This window comes from Pygocentrus nattereri, chromosome 11 (assembly GCF_015220715.1).
Source record: "Pygocentrus nattereri isolate fPygNat1 chromosome 11, fPygNat1.pri, whole genome shotgun sequence".
Taxonomy (NCBI): Eukaryota; Metazoa; Chordata; class Actinopteri; order Characiformes; family Serrasalmidae; genus Pygocentrus; species Pygocentrus nattereri.
In genome coordinates this window covers 41,318-63,644 of record NC_051221.1, presented here as the reverse complement: position 1 = coordinate 63,644, position 22,327 = coordinate 41,318, and the positions used below count along the sequence as shown (strand labels likewise).

Genomic DNA, 22,327 nt, shown 5'->3' with positions numbered 1-22,327 from the left:
AGCAAGCCTGTTAAAAACAAACCCCAGTATGCAAATAAGCCACACAGTGCCCAGAACAGCAAAAGAAATCATTCACAGTCTCAGTGTCACAAATGTGGCAGTTCTCCACCACATTATAAAAATGATTGTCCTGCAAGGGAGGTGAAATGTCACGCATGTGGCAGAAAGGGACATTATAGTCGTATGTGCAGGGCGTCAAAGTCGGTGCATGAAGTCAGAGAAGAAGAGGATGCTATTTTCCTCGGTAGCATCACGTCAAAGAGCGATGCCTGGATGGTTGACATAAACATCCATGACACCAGAGTGATGTTTAAGATCGACACAGGTGCTGACGTCACGGTCTTGCCACATACAGTGTTCCTAAATGTATTTAAAGGCAATCCACCTAGGCTCCATAAAGCCTCAAAGCCACTCCTGGGACCAGGGAGGAGTCCTCTAGATGTTGTGGGCATCACCAGGCTGCTGCTGAGGAGAGGTGAGAAAGAGGTGATGGAGGATTCATATATAGTTCGACATCTGCACACTGCCTTACTAGGAAGATCTGCGAGCTGTAGACTAGGGCTTGTTGCACGACTAGATAGTGTCACTGTGGAGACACTAAAGCAAACATACCCAAAACTATGCAGTGGACTCGGAGAAATGCGCCAGCCTTACACTATAAAGCTAAAACCAGGGGCTCCACCATTCTCACTAAAAACACCAAGGAGAATCCCATTGCCACTTATGGACAAAGTCAAGCAAGAACTGTCCCGCATGGAAGATCTCGGGGTAATATGCAGAATTGAAGAGCCAACAGACTGGTGTGCCGGCATCGTAGTAGTGCCTAAGAAAAGTGGTGGCGTGGGCATATGCGTTGATCTCACCAAACTGAATGAGTCAGTGTGTCGAGAAAAATTCATCCTGCCATCAGTGGAGGAAACACTGGGTATGCTGGCTGGAGCCAGCATTTTTAGTAAGCTGGATGCAAATATGGGGTTTTGGCAAATTCCCCTGTCTAAAGATTCAGCGAAACTGACAACTTTCATCACGCCATTTGGACGATATTATTACAAGAGGAGCATGACACTCGTCTGCATGCTGCACTGAAAAAAATTCAGAAGGCAGGCATCACCCTGAACATTGGAAAATGTGACCTGTCAAAGTCTGAGGTGAGCTTCTTAGGTCATGTGGTCTCTGCCAATGGCATCAGCCCAGACCCAGGCAAGACAGAGGCTGTAAGGAAGATGCAGGAGCCAACGACAGTGAGCGAATTAAGATCCTTTCTAGGAATGGTGAACCAACTAGGCAAGTTTATACCACAGCTAGCTGAGAGGGATAAACCCCTGCGTGATCTCCTGTCAAAGAAAAACTGCTGGATGTGGGGCGTCAATCAGGCTAATGCCTTTCTAGATTTGAAGAATGCACTTACATCACCACCTGTGCTAGCCATGTACGATCCTAATAGAGAGTGTAAAGTCTCTGCAGATGCGTCGGCGTATGGGCTGGGAGGAGTGCTACTCCAAAAGTGGGACAAGGAGTGGAGGCCAATAGCCTATATGTCACGGTCGCTCACACCAACTGAGCAGAGATATGCACAAGTGGAAAAGGAGGCATTGGGACTGACCTGGGCCTGCGAGAGGTTTCGCAACTTCCTGATTGGGAAACATTTCCAGCTGGAGACAGATCACAAGCCTCTCCTGAGTCTCCTGGGGTCTCAAGCACTAGATGCTCTACCTCCTCGAATTCAACGCTTCAGAATGCGTTTGATGCGCTATTCCTATTCCATATCTCATGTATCAGGGAATTGTCTGTGGACAGCAGATACGTTGTCACGGGCGCCAGTCAAAAGAGGAGTAACACCTGCTGACAAAGAGCTGTTTGAAGACACTAACATCTATATAGACATGGTAATGGAGAACCTGCCTGCGAGTACTGCCTATCTGGAGGAGTTGAAAGATCAGCTGCAGAAGGACAGTGTGTGTGCACGTGTGATGCAGTTGTGTTCAGAAGGTTGGCCAGTAGGGGGCGTCAAAGAACCTGCACTCAAGTTCTACTGGGCCGAAAGAGCTCTTCTCACAGTACAAGATGGTCTTCTGCTAATGGGACAAAGACTTGTTATACCCTCAACAATGAGAAATGACGTTCTCGCCAAGCTGCACGAAGGACATCAAGGTGTGGTCAAGTGCAGAGAGCGGGCGCGACAGTCTGTGTGGTGGCCAGGGCTGAGCCAGCAGCTGAACGAATTGGTTCTCAACTGCCGAGCATGCTGCCAGGAGAGACAGAACCACAGGGAGCCACTGATCTCTACACCATTTTCGGGCAAACCATGGCAGAAATGTGGAGCAGATTTGTTCATGCTAGGGAGTAAAACCTACCTGTTAGTGGTAGACTACATGTCAAGGTATGTGGAGATCGCTCTGCTGACCCCCACAAGGTCTAATGATGTGATCCACCACCTGAAGTCAATTTTTGCACGTCACGGTATCTGTGAGACACTAGTCACTGATAATGGGCCACAGTTTTCTGGAGCAGCTTTTGCTGAATTTGCAGCATCCTATGGATTCTGTCATGTGACCAGTAGTCCGAAATACCCCCAGGGAAACGCTGAAGCTGAACGGGTGGTACAGACTGTAAAGGGTCTCTTAAAGAAATCAGACGATCCTTATCTTGCTCTACTTGCATATAGGGCTACCCCGCTACAAAATGGGTACAGTCCAGCTCAACTTCTTATGGGAAGGAGGCTTCGTACCACTGTGCCTATTCTTCCAGCGTTGCTAGTTCCTTCTATTCCTGATAAAGACAAAGTAATGCTGAAAGAAAGGGAGAGGAAGGCAAAGGATGCACAGAGTTATAATCAGCAACATCGTGCACGAAACCTTCACACGCTTGTTCCTGGACAAGACGTGTGGATCACCGACCAGAAGGCAACTGGAGCTGTTATTGGGAGCCACACCACACCCCGCTCCTATCTGGTGGAGGGTCCTCACGGGGTCATCAGGCGAAACCGTCGTCATCTTATTGCCATGCAGCCTTCTCCGGAGCAGATCAGCGGTGGAACAGCTGAGGGCATGCTGGGAGGCACTCCTGAACGGCCTCCAACATTACAACCTGCAGTAGCAGCACCACAGCAGAACGTTCCTGAACCACCATCTACTCCTGCTCTCAGAACCAGGTCTGGGAGAGCTGTAGTGAAACCTACCAAGTTAAACTTATAACTTTTCTTTAGCAAAGAGTTTGACAGATGTGGGAAAAAGGAGTTTTGTTATTGTATTATGCAGCTTTGTGTTTTTTTTTATTTTTGCACTATTGGAAATGTCAGTCTCTAAGTTGTAATGTTACGGGCAGCACAGTTTTATTATGAGTGTAATGTTAAATTGTTGTGTGTCTGTTGTGTGCGAGAATGTTCCAGGTAGGAGCAGACCTTCCAGCCACAGGGGCAGAATAATCCCCTAAGGTTCTGTGGAATCGATGGCAGTCTACCCATCGATTCTAAAAAGGGGAGATGTGGTGTGATTGAATATGGAGAGGTAGGAACTGTGAGTAGGGGGATGACGAGAGGGGGGGAGCCACGGGAGAGACGGAAGAGAAAACGGGAGTGTGCGGTAATGCTGTTAATAAAAACACGTTAAACTTCTACAGTTGGACTCACGCAGTGTTTCAATGACACGACAGTCTGGTAGAATGATAAATTGTGAGGCCGTGGCAAACAGTAAAATAAAGAATAACAAAACAACTACAAAAACAAACTGAAACAAGAAACTGAGGAATAAAACCTCTTTTCTGGCTCTCAACGAAGGCGGTCGCACTTTCTCCCTCTCCTCTCCCTTATCTCTCCTGCTTCACTTCTACAGTCATGTATAGTCTACTGTCTTACTTGAGAGACTCTCTCCACGCTGCTCTTCAAACTAAAGAAAATGGATTTGATCAAATGGTCTCTCAACGCAATTGACACCATCTTCTCGACGAGAAGTCTGGGTACGGAGGAACCAGCCTGTCCTGCCGGAACGTTTGCAGCTGGCTACATGATGGATGCGTGGGAGAGGTGGCGAGTCGTGTGCCTGGCGACTCTTTCTGTGGAGGATATTGAGGACGTCTGCCTATTCGGAACCATTATTACAGGTATTTTGCTGATTGGATTAGGCATTGCCCTGGTTTATCATGAGATTTGAGAAATGAGGACAGCTGTCCACGGCCCCTTAAAGCTTCCCGACATGATTGACGTGGTGGGCAGAGCTGTCAGCACTCAGACTGTGACTTTAAATCGCACAATGGAAAACATGAGGGAGAAGCTGGCGGCTTTGCAAAGGACAATGTTTGGGAGACCAAAACGGACTTGGTGAGTTTTTGTGAAAATGGGAGTACTCGCCAGAAGCCTTAATAACCCTGTTTATCTGCTTACGGCTCTCCATACCGGCACTGGCCTTGGCTAAGGCCACTGCTGGAACAACAAATTCCTCCAGAAGACCGGGACGCTCTTTTATCCCTTCCCTCATTTCCCCCAGACACCTGCTGATTGTTGACTCTGCCTGGGACCCGATCAAGGCTGTCTCCATGGCAATTTTATAACACCCTGCAGACTGAGGCACCTAGTCTGGGATGCCAAGTGAAGCACATTCTCCAGCCCCCCGTCATACCCTCCCCCCTCCCCTTCCCCACGCCTTTGCCGCTTCTACACCCCCAGTGTGGCATGACGGGTCTGTGATCAGTGCCGAATATGGCTGCAGAACCGGATGGCTGCTTGCTGTGCTGGGTTCATCTTCACCCCTCACCCCCACCCCTGTTGCAAGTCCTGGACTCTGTGTTGTTATGTGTACTTATGCGCTTATGTTGCGGAGGTGTTTTTTTTCTGTTCCCAGACTATTTATCCTTAGGAACATAGTCGGGGGGGAGGGGGGGTTATCTCCCCCCTTTCCTCATGTATTCTGTATTTTTCCTCATCCCTGTCTTCCTGTTCTGTCTCCCCCCCTTTGTCATATTGTATGTGCTTAGATGGGTTGATGGCTCATTTCGCTGGTTACTTCAGTGACTATATGACAAAGGCTTACTACTACTAGAAGAAACACCAACACTTACAAGGAAATTAAATTGTAAAATGATATTTACAGATGTACTGAAATTTGCTGTTGTGTTATGTACACGTAAAATCCGGATTCACAAATAATTTGGAATCTGCACATATAAAACAGAAAAATAATAAATCAAATTCACAAATATGTAAAAATAATTTTAATACATAAAAAAATGTTGTGAATGTGTGAATCAGTACAACAGCACAACAAAAATCACATGAACATCACATGTTAGTATAATAATGCCCCGGTGACGGCCACGAGAGCCAGCTGGAAGGTGGAGCCTGAACTCTGAGCGAGGATGAAGCCTCACAAGGATGATGGAGGGAGGCAGGGCTTGGGACTCCAAGGGGTGCCATCCCCCACTTCCTCACCATCCTCGCAGGGCTTCATCCACGACAAAATCTTTTCTATATGTTAAAAATATTTTTTGATATATTTATTTTTTTACATACAGTAGTATTTTGACTCCATAGTTTGTGTGTGTAAAAAACTGTTTCTCTCTCTTTCTCTCCCTCTCTCTAAATAATATATATATATATATATATATATATATATATATATATATATATATGTGTGTGTGTGTGTGTGTGTATTTGTCTGCCTGTGTCTCTCTCCATGTCTGTCTGTCTCTCTGTCTGTTTCAGTTGTCATCTCTGGAGCAGGTGGGGGTGGAGCTGGTTGGACAGGCCCGATGTCCGTTTGAGTCACACCAGGCCAATGTGGGAATATTTGCAGGTAAAAAACAGACTCACTTTCCCCTCAGTACACTTGCTATCAGTATACGACATAATAAAGTATAAATACTGCTGTACTGAAATCAGTTCTGTATACTATAAATATAGTTGTACTAATATTAGTACCATGTACAGTGTATCACAAAAGTGAGAACACCCCTCACATTTCTGCAGATATTTAAGATATTTATCTTTTCATGGGACAACACTGACAAAATTAAACTTTGACACAATGAAAAGTCGTCTGTGTGCAGCTTATATAACAGTGTAAATTTATTCTTCCCTCAAAATAACTCAATATACAGCCATTAATGTCTAAACCACCGGCAACAAAAGTGAGTACACCCCTAAGAGACAGCTCCTGAAGTGTCAATATTTTGTGTGGCCAACATTATTTTCCAGAACTGCCTTAACTCTCCTGGGCATGGGGTTTACCAGAGCTTCACAGGTTGCCACTGGAATGGCAAAGACAGCGTTTGGATGTGACGCTGAGCACGTGCACTCAGCTTCTTTGGATGACCAACACGAGGTCTGTTCTGAGTGGACCCTGCTCTTTTAAAACGCTGAATGATCTTGGCCGCTGTGCTGCAGCTCAGTTTAAGGGTGTTGGCAATCTTCTTGTAGCCTTGGCCATCTTCATGTAGCTCACAGAGTTCTTTGCCATGAGGTGCCGTGTTGGAACTTTCAGTGACCAGTATGAGAGACTGTGAGAGCTGTACTACAGATTCGAACACACCTGCTCCGTATGCACACCTGAGACCTAGTAGCACTAATGAGTCACATGACATTTTGGAGGGAAAATGACAAGCAGTGCTCAATTTGGACATTTAGGGGTGTAGTCTCTTAGGGGTGTACTCACTTTTGTTGCCGGTGGTTTAGACATTAATGGCTGTATATTGAGTTATTTTGAGGGAAGAATAAATTTACACTGTTATATAAGCTGCACACAGATGACTTTTCATTGTGTCAAAGTGTAATTTTGTCAGTGTTGTCCCATGAAAAGATAAATATCTTAAATATCTGCAGAAATGTGAGGGGTGTACTCACTTTTGTGATACACTGTAATATAAACACTGCACCTCAGACTAACTGCACATATGGAATGTGAACAGCAGCACATTTCATAGTTTTATTTCATAACTTATTACTGTACAACTGTACATTGGAATAGTGCAATACTATATTGTGTATATGTGTATATATTTAGAGTATGTTTTTGTATTTAGAGTCTTTGGTTGTTTATATATTTCTTATTTCTTCTTCAATATGTATTTTTGTATTTGATTCTATAAGGGGGCCATACACCTAAGATTTTCACTCACCTTGCACCTGTGTAAATGTGATGTGACAAAAAAAATGTGATTTTGTGAACAAAAACATTTGGCTAATGTCGGTACAATGTAACATACATAGTACTGTACTAATATCAGTATTTACAATATTGTATAATATAAATCCTGATATATTAGCATCATCACTGTATCATATGGTGCTGTGCTAGTATCAATTCAATATAGCATAAGTATTACTGTAACAATATCAGTATTCTATAGTCTAAATTGTGCTCTGTTAATAACAGCATTGTATAACAAATCTTGACATATTAATATTTACATTTATCATTAGTGTATCAATGCGCAGCTCTTAGAAACTCAAATACACACACTGTACCACATTTTTCTGAATAAGTATGCATGTTTCTAGGAGGTCAATTCTACTCTGCAACGATGTCAGACTTCCAGGCCAGTGATGCAGTGATCTACAGGAGTTTGGGAGGGGAGGGCAGTCCAGTCTTGCGGTCCATCAAATATGACTCCAAGTGGCTCAGAGGTACAAAGCACAGAACAGGCCAGATTGAGGGGTAGAGTGGCAGGGTTAGCAGGGTCAGCACTAGTTAGACTGGCAGGCCCAGTAAGGCCAGCAGAGTTATGACAGGGTCTGATTAAGTGATCAGCAGGGTGAAGCTAGACAGACTGGCAAAGTCAGTAGAGTCAGTATAGCCTTCAATGCTGCAGACTGGGGTTCAATCCCCAACCAGGGCAAGCATCCTACACTATACCAATAAGAGTCCTTGGGCAAGACTCCCAACACTACCTTGGCCTACCTGTGTAAACTGATCAAATTGTAAGTCGCTCTGGATAAGGGCATCAGCCAAAATGCCGTAAATGTATTAAAAATAGGGAAAATTGCAGTATCATGTAAAGGCAGGATTACACTGGGCCGACTGGCAGGGTCTTTAGGGCCAACGAGTCTGTTATACTGAACAGACGGTCAGTATGATTACACTAGGCCAGCATAGTTACACTAGGAACAAGTTACACTAGGAACAAGTTTACCCTGAACAGATTCTCTTTTCTCACTCTTATTTCTCTCTACCCTCACCTTTCTCTTTCTTCAGAACCTCAATTTGTACATGCCATTGAATATGGCAGCTATGTTTATATCTTCTTCAGTGAGATCGCTGTGGAGTCTATGGCTCTTGGGAAGGTAAAACATTTTATTTGTGAAAAAAGTGTAAAACATCAATGTGACTCTTTATTAGGCTGAAGAAAGAATGCAGAGTAACTCTGAAATACAACACAAGGAGCCAAGAGAAGCAGGACCTAGGACAATATAGAAAAACAGGGACAACAAGAAACCTGAAAAAAACAAGGATCAAGGGGTTCAGATTTTCATGTGAATGCACCGTGTGTAAGACTAAAGGTTAGATAGGGATTTAAATGCAGAGATATAGCGCTGTAGATCACAGGTGGCCACAATTACAATTACAAACCAGACCTTCAAACAAGACGCCAGTGACAAATAAAATACTGGGAATATTTGAACGAGTCAGGGAATCTGGCTGGGTTGGGTGTCTCAGGGCTGGTGGGCAGAAGGTAGGCTCCTTCTTGGAGTTAACTGAACTCAAGACAGCTTCGCGGGCAAACAATCCTCTAAATTCTCTAGGAGGCTAAATACAATCTGTAGAAAGGGTTTAAAATAGCAAAGAAGACACATTCAGAAAACTGAAAAGCTAATGCTGCGAATGACCCAACATTGGTCTGGAAGGGACCAACTACAAGGTGAGAAAGACTCCCCCTCTCCTGAATGACTACCAGCTCACCAACAACCTGAATGAGTTGTACTGCAGACTTGAATGCACAAAAGACATTCTTCAGCTTTTCTCTCACAGTCACCCACCCAGCAAGATGTTAACAGGCTTTTCAGCAGACAGAAGATGAGAAAAGCCCTGGTACCTGACTTTGTCTCTCCATCCATCCTAAAGCACTCCTGTGACAAGCTAACACCTTCTTCAGCAGATCACTGGAACTCACTGGACTAAATGACTACAGGAGAGTAACCCTGACCTCTTTAATCATGATGGTGGTCCTAACTCACCTGAAGACCATTGCAAACCCTCTGTTGGGTCCAATGAAGTTTACACAGATAGCTGACAAGTCTGCTGACAACACAGTCAGCTTGGCCCTCAACTTCATTCCACAACATCTCGACAGTCCTGGAACCTAGAGTGGAGTTGTGTTTGTGGACTTCAGCTTGACATTCCACACTAAACTGCCAGAGCTGCTGCAGGCCAAATTGTTGGTGTCAGATCCCATCTGCCAGTGGATCATGGATTTCCTGACAAGCAGGAAACAGTAGGTCAAGTCAGGTCAAATCAAAGCTTATTTATATAGAGCTTTTTACAACATGCATTGACCACACAGGACCGGCAGTTGTCCAGCTCAGCAGAGAAACACACAGACAGCTGGCTCTGTTAAGTCTGTTTGCCGTATGGTCTGTTGAGTGTGCTACAAGTCTTATGTACGTGCGCTCACCTAGACAAATTTCTTTTATGTGTAACATACTTGGCAAAATAAAATAATTCTGATTCTGATAAGCTTCAGACTAAGGCGCTGAACCAGGTGGAAACTTTAAAAGAGGTGCCTGGGAACCCTTGGAGAAACCTGAAAAACACCTTCCACAGTTGTAGCATCTCACTTTGTCTTTGACCTTAGTTCTGACCTTGATCTCTCACCTTTTCAGGAGATAGCAGGTATTCTAAATAGATGAGTAATAAACCCCTGTACATGCCTCTGGATGTCTGTGAAAAATAAAATAAACTGCTTAATCCCCAAGAATCCTTAAAAATCAATTAGAAGTATTTAAACACCAAAACATCTGAAATATCACTTAATTTTGTTATATTTTTGATATACTTATTTTAGATATTTTTTAAGTAGTGTGCTTATAGACCATCTTGAATAGAGGCTATATATATATATATATATATATATATATATATATAGAGAGAGAGAGAGAGATATTAAATTGTGTATACTGTGTATGTCTATAGGTTATGTACTCACGAGTTGCGCGTGTATGTAAGAACGACAGCGGTGGGTCTGCGCGGGTGTTGGAGCGCTACTGGACATCATTTTTAAAAGCTCGACTAAACTGTTCAGTTCCTGGAGAGTCCATCTTCTACTTTGATGTGTTACAGTCAATTAGCAATGTAATCCAGATTAATCAGCGCCCTGCAGTGGTGGGAGTGTTTACTACACAGAAAAACAGGTACATAAGTCACACACACAGAAACATACTAACACTCACACACTCCCATTCTTAGCCCTTTTTGTGTGTGTGTGCACGTGTGTGTTCAGTATCCCAGGCTCAGCAGTTTGTGGGTTCTACATGGATGAGATTGAGCGTGTATTTCGAGGCAGATTTAAAGAACAGAAGGGGACAGATTCAGCTTGGAGTGCAGTTCCAGAGGAGCAGGTCCCAAAACCACGGTAATGTGAATGTTCATTCATTCAGAAAAAAAAATAAACTTCATAAATGTAATCATTTCATTAAATGTAATGCAAAATGAATTAGTGACTTTACTAAATGTTTCTGTTGAACTGATTTTATTGTTTCATGTGTTTTACAGTCCAGGCTCGTGTGCTGGAGATGGTTCTGCATCTGCTTTCTCTTCCTCTGTGCTATTTCCTGATTCCATGCTCTCCTTCATTAAAGCTCATCCACTTATGGACGAGTGTGTGTCTTCCATCAACAACCAGCCATTTCTCACACACACTATCAGCGGGTAACACACACACACACACACACACACACACACACACACACACACACACACACACACACACACACACACACACGAGTCTGGAAGTTGTAGCACAAAGAACACATTGCCAACTTGGATTTTTCATAGGGTTCAGAATCCCATGGTTCAATTCCACTCAGTACTGCTCCCATCAGCTGCTGGAGGATAAATGTCGTGGCATTCATCTCTGACTGATCAATGTTGAGTTTAGCTTGGCTTGGATCACTGAAGTTCAAAACTTTGACTCAAATGATACATGCTCACCACTGAGTTTACATAGGTAGCTAAAATTAGGTTTGAGGCAGGTCCAGGCATCCTAAACATGAGCTGAGTGATGTCAAAACAGTATTAGGCTTACATGGACAAAATCAACTCAGTTGATGTCAGTTGGTGTCCTTCAAGTGAAGGCCCTTATCTGGCATCACCCAGAGATCAGACCTATACTCAATACTAACTCAGGGATCAGACTCATACCTAACACAAACCTAGATCCCTGGCTCGGCAATATCCATACCCCTAATCAATACTAACTCAGTGATCAGACCCACACCCCCAACACTAATCTACGTAGATCACTGTCCTAATAATTAAACAATATCCAATTATAACCCACTGATGAGGCACAAACCTAACACTAGCCTAGATCCCTGGGTGGCCCTTGCTTAGGTATTAAATTCATTGAAGGCTAGGGAACTTAAATAAATAAAAATAAATAAATAAATAAAATGACTAATTAAAGAGAATAAATCAGATAAAAGACTCAACCCAAATGAAGTGTCTGGTCCAGGCAAAACAGCAGTGGCTTCAATAGAAGGCTCCAACACAGAACCTGATTAAAACACACTTAAAATCAAAATAAACACTACACCTACAGTGTTACACAAAACTATATAACCAAAGAACAGCTCACCCATTTTGCTTTGAAATCTCTGTACTTACTAAATAGTATGTCTTATTATGTAATACATGGGGAATTTTTAGTGATTAAACAATTAAACTGAATTAGATTTAGTGTTGTGTGTGATATTGTGTGTGGTTTTGTAACTAATGTTTGTTCTTTGAAGCTGTAGACTTACTCAGATTGTTGTGGACACGGTTGCTGGACCATACAAGAACTGCACTGTGATCTTTCTGGGCTCTGAGGATGGACATGTTCTGAAGGTCTTGATGAATTCTGACCTGAACTCCTCCCAAACCACCACACTGCTGGAGGATATACATGTGTATAACCCCTCAAAGTGAGTGTCCTACACATGCAAATTATAACCTACACCTCACCTCACACCTCAACTATGAGGAAAATTCTGTCTGTTTGGCATTATCTAGAGTTTGGCATGGATGGCTCATAATAAATTCATAATACATAGAATACTAAGTGATCAGACACATACTCAATGTGTAACAAATGGCATGAAAAAATTTACCCAGTGCACTACTCTTACTAGATACTAATACTAATCCTAAGCTTTCTGTTTTAAACCTGCTTCTGGCCTCTACACCCAGAGGTTTACATTCACTAAACCAAAACAGTGTACCATAAACCCTTTATACACAAAAGACAGTAACTTTACTCATATATCTTGCACCCTAAATGCAATGCCCTGTATCCTTCATCCTCTCTTATACTCTATACCCTTCATGTTGCCTCTTATACCTCGCATCCTAAGTCCTTTTCCATAAACTTTAAAAATGTGCTTTCTATCTGTGTATGTATATACTGCAGGTGTAATGAAGATCGCAGACATTTGGGTCTGGATCGCAAGGTGTTGGGTCTGGAGATGGACAAGGAGCACCATGCACTATTCGTGGCCTTTTCCAGCTGCATTATCAGAGTTCCACTCAGTCGCTGCACTCAGCAGTTCAGAAACTGCAGGAGGTCAGAAACAAATACATACACACATTACAGTTTGGACTTATGCAAAATCACACCGGAGGTATATCTGTGTGTTTAAAGAGATCAAATTTGCTTACTTGCCAACATGAAATGCACCATAGGTTTTCCTACAAAAACCTTATATGAACAGTAACAACAGGACCCAGCTTCCCTCGCCCAGATTAGGGTTACTGGGGCCTCACCCTGGAGCCAGGCCTGGGGGAGGGGCTCCTCAGCGAATGCCTGGTGGCCGGGTCTTTACCCATGGATCCTGGCCAGGCTTAGCCCGAAAGAGCTACATGGAACCACTCTCCCACGGTCCCACCACCCATGGGAGAGGCGCTTATGGGGGTCTGGTACATTGTGGATCGGGTGGCAGCTGAAGGCGGGGGCTTTGGCATTCCGATCCTCGGCTACTGAAACTGGTTCTTGGAACATGGAACGTTACCACTCTAGCAGGAAAAGAGCCCAAGCTAGTGTATGAGGCCAAGAGATACCAACTAGATATAGTTGGGATCACCTCAACGCATGGCAGGGGCTCTGGAACAGACTCTCTCAAGAGGGGTTGGACCTTATTCCATTCTGGGGTTGTCCAGGGTGAGAGGCGTCAGACTCCATTGTCTTGCCGGGTGACTTCAATGCTCACGTGGGCAATGACAGTGAGAACTGTAAGGGCGTGACTGGGAGGAACGGCCTCCCCGATCTGAACCCGAGTGATGTTTTGTTGTTGGAGTTCTGTGCTCACCACAGTCTGTCCATAACAAACACCATGTTCGAACACAAAGGTGTGCTTAACTACACATGGCATCAGGACACATCAGGCTGCAGTTCATTGATTGACATCGTAGTTGTGTCATTGGATTTGCGACCGTGTGTTTTGGACACCCGGGTGAAGAGAGGAGCAGAGCTCGGGTCTGGTTGGCTTGTGGGACTCTGGAGGCAAAAGATGGGTACAGAAGGGCCAAGCGGATCGCGGCTTTGGTTGTGGCTAAGGCAAAAACTTGGGTGGTGGAGGAGTTTGGTGAGGCCATGGAAAACATTATCAACAGGCACTGAGAAGGTTCTTGCAAACCGTCAGGCACCTCAGGAGAGTAAAGCGGTTCCCGAACAACATTGTATACAGTGGGGCTGGGGGGCTGCTGACTTTGACTGGGGACGTTGTTGGATGGTGGAAGGAATACTTCAAGGATCTTTTCAATCCCACCAACGATTCTTCTCTAGAGGAGGCAGAGCTTGGAGATCTGATCGAGGGTCCGTCCATCACTCGGACTGAGGTAACCAAGGTGGTTGGAAAACTCCTTGGTGGCAGAGCACCAGGGGTGGATGAGATCCACCCGGAATTTCTGAGGGCTCTGGATGTTGTAGGGCTGTCCTGGCTGACCCGCCTCTGCAACATTGCGTGGACATCTGGGGCAGTCCCCCTGGAATGGCAGACTGGGGTGGTGGTCCCACTTTTTAAGAAAGGGGACCGGAGGGCTGTTCCAACTATCGGGGGATCACACTTCTCAGCCTACCCAGTAAGGTCTATTCAGGGGTACTGGAGAAGATAGTCCGACCGATAGTTGAATCTCAGATACAAGAGGAACAATGTGGGTTTCACCCAGGTCGTGGAACACTGGACCAGCTTTTTACCCTCACCAGGGGGACTTTGTCTACATGTGTTTTGTGGATTTGGAGAAGGCATTTGACCGCGTCCCATGGGGGATCCTGTGGGGAGTGCTCAGGAAATACGGGGTGAGGGGCTCATTGTTATGGGCCATTCAGTCCCTGTACAAACAGAGCAGGAGCTTGGTTCGTATAGCTGGCAGTAAGTTGGACTGGTTTCCAGTAACCGTTGTCATCGATTCTGTTCACAACTTTTATGGACAAAATTTCTCGGAACAGCCAATTGGCGGAGGGCGTCCAGTATGGTGACCTCAGGATTTCACGTCTGCTTTTCGCAGGTGATATGGTTCTGTTGGCGCCATCAGGCCAGGACCTCCAGCTCTCTCTGGACCAGTTTGTAGCCGAGTGTGAATCGGCTGGGATGAAAATCAGCACTTCTATGGTCCTCAGTCGGAAAAGGGTGGAATGCTCTGTCCAGGCAGGGAGTGAATTCTTGCCCCAAGTGGAGGAGTTTAAATATCTTGGGATTTTGTTCACGGGCGAATTGGGTGGCGTCTGCAGTAATGCGGACCTTAAACCCGTACTTCATGGTGAAGAGAGAGTTGAGCCAGAAAGCGAAGCTGTCAATTTACCAGTCAATCTACGTTCCGACTCTCACCTATGGTCACAAGCTTTGGGTAGTGACCGAAAGAACGAGATCGTGGATACAAGCGGCCGAAATTAGCTTTCTCTGCAGGGTCGCCGGACTCTACCTTAGAGATAGGGTGAGAAGCTCTGAGTAGAACCGCTCCTCCTCCACGTTGAGAGAAGCCAGTTGACATTTTTCGGGTATCTGGTAAGGATGGCCTCTGGACGCCTCCCTAGGGAGGTGTTTCAGACATGTCCAATGGGTAGGAGATCCCGGGGAAGACCCAGGACATGTTGGAGGGATTATATCTCTTGACTGTCTTGGGAACGTCTCAGCCTCCCTCTGGAAGAGCTGGAGGAGGTGGTGGAAGAGAGGGAGGCCTGGGCCTCTTTGCTTAGGCTGCTGCCACCACGAACCGGATTCGCATAAGCAGTGGAGGATGGATGAATGGATGGATGGTTTCCCTAAAAAGCACTACAGTGTGGTGAAATAATAACACTTCTTAAGTAGAGGTCGGCACAAGACGGGTTCATTCATGGGTCCCGCAGGATCTGTTAAATAATTTGCAGGCAGGCTTTATTTTGAAGCACCATGTTCGTTACAGGAAAACAGTCAAAGGTTGTGGGCCCATGCAGCCGGTATTATGGCTGGCAGAACCGGGCCAGCTTGTACAATCGTTGACTGCTTGTAGAAGCAACAAATGAGCTGCGACTGAGCAGCAGAGATAAATAAAATCAGTAATCACAAACAGCAAAACACATGCAGCTACAGGACACCCAGTAACCAAGTGATATGAAGGTTACAGAACACTTAATGTGCTTAATTAAAAAAATTATCAACATTTCTTCACATAGACAAGTCGCAACATTAATAAATGAGCTAAACAGATTTTAAGTTGGAGTAAGAAAAAAATATCAGATCTATTCAGCGTTGGCTGACATCCTGAGTTCAGGTACTCCTATGGGGTCCAGACATGATCTTGTAAGGCGAACATCTGGGCACAACCATGAGAAATGATTAATTTGCAGTTGCAGTGATATAGCTGGAGTAAATGTGAGGTAGAAAGTATTGGTAGCTATGTTTGGGAAAAGATGAGCGGTTGGATTTGCATTCCAGCTAAACAGACTTCAGAATAATTAGGGTGCAGATTTTAGAGGTGGAGAACCCGTGTAAAGTGGCAGATTTCACTGCAGTCCAACACCAAACATTTAGAAGGTTATCCTCACCTGTGTTCCTGTTTTGAGATCACAAGTGGCGCTGAAAGAGTACAGTTTAAAAATCACAGTGGGTATTGGGAAAGACAGGTTGCTGCATTCCTAGCACACACTATATACATACCTTTCGCTGCAGATCCAGCACTACATTTATAGACTGTGTATTCCGTCAGAAAACTTGATCTCTCAGCAGTTTGTACTAAAATCAGCTCGGTGTCTTTCTATACAGCCACTGTCTCTCCTCCCATGACCCATACTGTGTCTGGCTGCAAACAGGAACTTGTGCTAATGTATCACCAGGATTTAAGTAAGTTGCAAGAAAAAGTTACAACGATACACCATCATCTTTATTCTCATAAGTACATAAAAATGCACAAGCAGTAATGAGCCATGTACTACCAACATTTAGTCAGTTGACATGCAGTGATTACTGCATTGGCCAAATCACATCACCTGCAAACTGGCTCATTTGAATATTAGAGGGGTTACAATACAGACACACTAAGATCATATATAGACAGAATACAGACTAAAAATTGCAAAAAAAGGAAAAGTTTTGTCTGCATGAAACAGAAGTTCTGAGGGAAGAGTTAACGTGTAACTTACATACCGTAGTAATGAATACATCCAGTAGTTCAGGGTGAGTCAAATGTCACAGGACACCGTTTTATTTAATTTAATTTTTTATGCTGTCACACACCTCCACAATGTGATGCTGAAGATAGTTTATTGCAGATTTTCTCAGCATACACCATTTGTTTGAGATGACCCCAGAGATAAAAGTTGATAAAATAAAAAATAAAATAAAATAAAACCTGTCCTGTGACTTTTGACTCACACAGTATTGTTGTTGCATGTCTTGTTAATAAATAACTACACAGTTCTTATATAGACTAAAAATAAAGCAGGACCCTGTGACATCTTACACTTCTTTATTCCAGGAAATAATGATCACATTACTGTGCTATGAATATATCTCTTTGTTATGTGTGTTTTAGAGGAGTTTTTGAACAAGATATTACTGGAGATCAATCATGGGTTTCTGACTCCTGTAATAGTAAGTTCTCTCTGTGTCACTGTCATTTTAAACCTTTACAAAATTATGTATTTTAGTATTTATTAGATATTATCATATCCTGCCATTACATTTCTGACATCAAAGCTACTTTTAGTGTGCACTGTGTGGCTATATGCTTATCTATGAAAGTACAAATATGCGATCAGATCTTTACTGGCCAACAATGCATATTAAAGATCTCAGATCAGGATTTGGTGGATAAACAAGAATGGAAAAATCACTAAATAAGACTGCAGTGCAAAAAAACTAAATGAGAAAAGCTACCACTCAATTTTAATCAATTAAATAGAAATTGTAAACAGAAAAAAACTGCAGCATGCATGTTTATTTGATTTCATGCAATAGTCCAGACCATTCATTCTCTCTGCTGGGCTGGTTATCATCAGTGTAGTTATCTATGCAAATGGACTCATATATGTTTATTTTGTTTATTTTTCCATAGACACATTTTCAGAAGCAGGAAATCGTAACTCAGAAATGGACTCAATGTTTGGTTTGTAACATTTTTCAATACTAAACTGTCTTAATACAAATATGCGCTGATCTAGACTCTAGACATGTAGTAGTCTTACTACTAATGAAGTACGAATTGATAATTCCCAAAAAAACCTCTTTACTTTCACATTAAATCAGCAAACGTTCAGTGCTTGCCATTATTTGCCATAAGGAGATGATAGTTTCCAGAACAATGACAAAAATATTAATCAATTTGTTTGTTTGCTTGCTCAAACCACACCACACCTCTCTTCACCCTCCTCTCTCTCTCTCTCTCTCTCTCTCTCTCTCGGTTCCTCTCTCAGCCCCAGGTGTGTCAGTGGAAGAAAGGTCCAGCAGCAGTGTCCACTACAAGCTACTCATCATGTTTGTGGTGGTGGCATTCATGTGTGGAGCTTTTCTCTCTGCTGTGATGGTTTTCTGTTACTGTGGTCAGCAGAGTCAACTGGCCGAAGCTTCTGACCTGCAGGCCAAACTCAGTCTGGCCAAATTGAGCAGCCTTCTGGAGCCTCAGACCCACAGAGCATCTGAACAGATCTACTATTCTTTCCTGTTGAAGAACAAGCAGCACAGAGTAGCAGCTGCACACACAGCACCCCCCACAGTTGGCCATGACCACCAGCATTTCCATTTGCCTGTTCCTGACTCCACACCTGAACTGATCAAAGAAACAAAAGCGTTTTGCAGCCAGTGGGAAAAAAACACCAATGTCAGCTGTAGCTTAGAGGAGAAAGTACCAGCTCAGCAGGTTGTTCCTTTCACTCAAAGCCTCACTGCCAACCAGTCAGCTGCTCAATCCCTCTCCAACCATCAGTCAGTGGCCCTGTCCCACTCCAACAACCATTCTGTGTCCTTGTCCCTCTCCAGTGACCAATCAGCTTATATGTCCCTCTCCAACAACCAGTCAACTTCCCTGTCTCTCTCCAACAACCAGTCAGCTTCTCAGTCCCTCTCCAACAACTGTTCTGTGTCCTTGTCCCTCTCCAGTGACCAATCAGCTTCTATGTCCCTCTCCAACAACCAGTCAGCTTCTCAGTCCCTCTCCAACAACCATTCTATGTCCTTGTCCCTCTCCAGTGACCAATCTGCTTCTATGTCCCTCTCCAACAATGAGTCAGCTACTCCAATTCCCTCCCCGTCTCCCATGGAATGGCAGTGTCAGAGTCCAATGGACATGGCTACGCAGAATGAGTTTCTCAAATACATCCATCAAAAACTTGGTGAGTGCTCTAAAAGGGACAGAATAGCTGCTGTGACATCGGTTCTGTTGCCAGGAGCTACAGGCTCCTCCCACTGTGGAGTTAAAGTGGATTCGTACTACAGTTCATCCACCCTGCAACAGGGTCACCAACTTCCAGTAGAGCAAATAAGGTTATTCTTCCAGTCTGAGTTAGACTCAGAAAAAGAACAAGACAGAAGGAGTGATGGACAGGCAGACAGAAAGAGGGATGAAAAAATTAAACAGGAGTCAGAGTGTACAGTGTGGCATCCGTCTCAGTGTTTGTCTCTAGTAAAGCTGGAAAGTGTAGCTGCAGTGTCCCGTAAGCACAGCTTTAACCCGCACAGGCTGGTTCATATCAGCCCCAGTGGGAACACCAGCACTAAAACTAATGGGCAAAAAAGCTTTGGGTTCGACCCCGGTAACAGAGCTGATGGGTTCGATCCCGGTAACAGAGCTGATGGGTTCGACCCCGGTAACAGAGCTGATGGGTTCGACCCCGGTAACAGAGCTGATGGGTTCGACCTTGGTGACAGAGCTGACGGGTTTGACCTCGGTAACAGAGCTAATGGATTCGACCTCGGTGACAGAGCTGATGGGTTCGACCTTGGTGACAGAGCTGATGGGTTCGACCTCGGTGACAGAGCTGATGGGTTCGACCTCAATAACATAGCTGACAGATTCAACCTCAGTAACAGGGATGCAGAATTTAACCGAAGGAATGGGGCTGATGTTTTTGACCACAGGTTGCTGCGCCCAGGGAGTTCATACCTCACCCGTCAACACAGTTACAGTGAACAGCCACACACAAACACCTACACACACCGTGCTGCCATCATCCGGCGCACAGCCTCACTCAAACCACGCACACCACCCAAACCACACAGATCCCACAGCAGGCCCCCTCCTGGAGGAATTACGTGTTCACTGCTGCCTTCATCATGAACGGATTCAATTCGATTCATGTTTATTTGCATAGCGCTTTTTATAACAATGTTGTCACAAAGCAGCTTTACAGAAGTTAACTGATAATGGCTGGTTATATTTTTTACTAAGGTATATGAACTGTAAAATGAAATTGTTATTTAATAACTGTATGATTGTAATATGTGATTAATATCTAAATTAAAATGTGCCTTATTTGATATCTTGTCTTTTGAGAAAAAGCTGTATTATCACATGAGTGTTGGAGTTTTGTGTATTTTGATTTCTAAACATGTCAAACATATCCACATAAATCAATGTATGACAAGAAATGTGTCTCAGGACTGAAACATTGCAGTAATTCTGGTTATCTTGCCATGTTTTGTTATTGGTTTGGTCTCTGTCTCCTCCCCTATCCTGTCTTCTTGCTGTCTGTTTCACCTGTATGTTGCCTGCAGCCCCAATCTCTAATTACCCCCAGGTGTTTGTTTCTCAGTGTACCTTTACCTTCAGTTGTTCATCTGGTGTTTGCTTGATGTTTTGTTTCACAGTCGCTGTTTTACTGTTTAAGTATTTTGATTTCCAGAAGTATTACTTTGTCCTATTTTTTGTTGCTTTTGTAAAGTCTTCTTTTACTGCTATGGATTACAAAAAAAAACATGTACTTATCATTTTTCTCCATCTTCCTTTTATTGTAACATTACAAATATTAACTCTTCTGTGTATTTACAGCGCTCTCTTTGTATTTGAAATCTATTGGTTATGCTGTTTACTGTTAATCTACCTTATAGCATTGAGAAAACCAGCCCATTTGAACCATTTTAAATCGTTAACCCCTGGTCTGTAACTTTAGTATTGTAGGATGTGACAAAACATACTCACATATAATGCACAGTTTACTGCAAACAGACAACATCAAGGCTTTTCTCTGCAGTGCTAAAAATACTGACTGTAACACAGCCAGGAAAAATTCTGAAGGCTTTAGCACATGAGTGTATGCTTGAGTATGACTGGGGATGTCATTTACCTTTCAGGTTTCCTGGTCTGGAGGATGAAGTCAAGTCAAGGGGCTTTTATTGTCAGCCCATCTATGTACAAGTACACAGTGGAGTGAAATTACGTTCCTCCAAGGAACACAGAAGTGCAAAAATGCAGACATAAGAGTTCAAAATTTTTAAACTAGAAACAATACAATAAATAATTAAAATGGACAGGACAGTGCAGCACCGACACAGCACTCATTTCTGAGCATGAAGTAGTGAGAATAAGGTGCAAAGATTATTTAACTCGCTGTTTTCTGTGTTTACACAGTCAGATAATAACATACTTGAGCTCAGCATTTCCTGAGGTAGGATATACGCAGTACTTGAGTAAGCAAATTGTAAACACAGTGTTACATATCCAGCTGTCAAACTGAAAATTACAACAGAGGATTACCAGGATTATCACAGCACTCCCTGATGTAGATTAGTGTCAAGTTTCAAGTTTATTTGTCATTTGCACAACATATCAGGACATTTATGCATTGAAATGCTTGTGATGAGGCTCAGATAATCACTCTACAGAAAATAAGTAAGTAAAAGATATATATATATATATATATATATATATATATATATATATATATATATAAAATGCACAAAATATAGAGAAAATGTATGCAAAATATAGTGAAATATATACAAAATATAGAGACGATATAAACAAGACATAGAGACAGTATGCATTTTAAAGTGACTTGAGTGACTATGTTGTTGTTCTTTAAACTGGCTTCGTGTTAAGGTGTTATTGTCCATAGCAGAGATGATATGATAATAATACTGACCGAGTGACTGAGTGAAGTGATAACTGGGGACGGACCGCCAGCTTCACAGCTTGTTCAGAAGCCTGACAGCCTGTGGGTAGAAACTGTTCATTAGCCGGGTTGTTCTTGCCTGGATACTGCGGAATGGTGAACTGTCTGACCAGATCTCTTTGATCTTCCTGAAGCAGCTTGACTGGTAGACGTCCTGTATGGCTGGTAGTCTGTTGCCTGTGATGGCTTCTGCTGCCCTCACCACTCCTCTAAGAGCCTTGCTGTCACAGACGATGCAGCTGCTGCGCCAGACAGTGATGCAGCCCATGAGGATGCTCTTTATGGTGCACCTGGAGAAGTTGGTGAGGATCTGAGGAGGCAGACCAAACTTCCTGAGCCTATGCAGGAAGAAAAGATGCTGACAGACAGATCTCACAAAAGTGTTAGTGTGGTGGGACCAGGTGAGGTCATCAGTGAGGTGTTCGCAGAGGAACTTCACACTGCTGACTCATTCCACTTCGGCTGCATTGCCGAACAGGGGAGAGTGACCACCCCTCTGCAGCTTCCCGTAGTCCATGATCATCTCCTTTGTTCTGCTGATGTTGAGAGAGACACTGTTGTCATG

At 43.7% G+C, this 22,327-nt stretch overlaps 1 protein-coding gene across 3 annotated transcripts in view; it reads left to right on the top strand.

Annotated features, from left to right (window-relative positions):
- The window catches only part of LOC108415139 (semaphorin-6C-like), a 41,440-nt gene extending 19,956 nt beyond the window's left edge, over nucleotides 1-21,484 (top strand). For all 3 annotated transcript variants that reach the window (XM_037542935.1, XM_037542934.1, XM_037542933.1), the window contains exons 7-18: nucleotides 5,696-5,786; nucleotides 7,490-7,615; nucleotides 8,184-8,272; nucleotides 10,119-10,336; nucleotides 10,426-10,557; nucleotides 10,698-10,853; nucleotides 11,936-12,109; nucleotides 12,595-12,747; nucleotides 16,421-16,498; nucleotides 17,190-17,248; nucleotides 17,712-17,762; nucleotides 18,070-21,484. In XM_037542935.1, the coding sequence (XP_037398832.1) occupies nucleotides 5,696-5,786; nucleotides 7,490-7,615; nucleotides 8,184-8,272; nucleotides 10,119-10,336; nucleotides 10,426-10,557; nucleotides 10,698-10,853; nucleotides 11,936-12,109; nucleotides 12,595-12,747; nucleotides 16,421-16,498; nucleotides 17,190-17,248; nucleotides 17,712-17,762; nucleotides 18,070-19,928 (3,186 nt within the window). In that variant the 3' untranslated portion in view covers nucleotides 19,929-21,484. The remainder of the gene's footprint in view (nucleotides 1-5,695; nucleotides 5,787-7,489; nucleotides 7,616-8,183; nucleotides 8,273-10,118; nucleotides 10,337-10,425; nucleotides 10,558-10,697; nucleotides 10,854-11,935; nucleotides 12,110-12,594; nucleotides 12,748-16,420; nucleotides 16,499-17,189; nucleotides 17,249-17,711; nucleotides 17,763-18,069) is intronic.
- The last annotated feature ends 843 nt before the right edge of the window (nucleotides 21,485-22,327 follow it).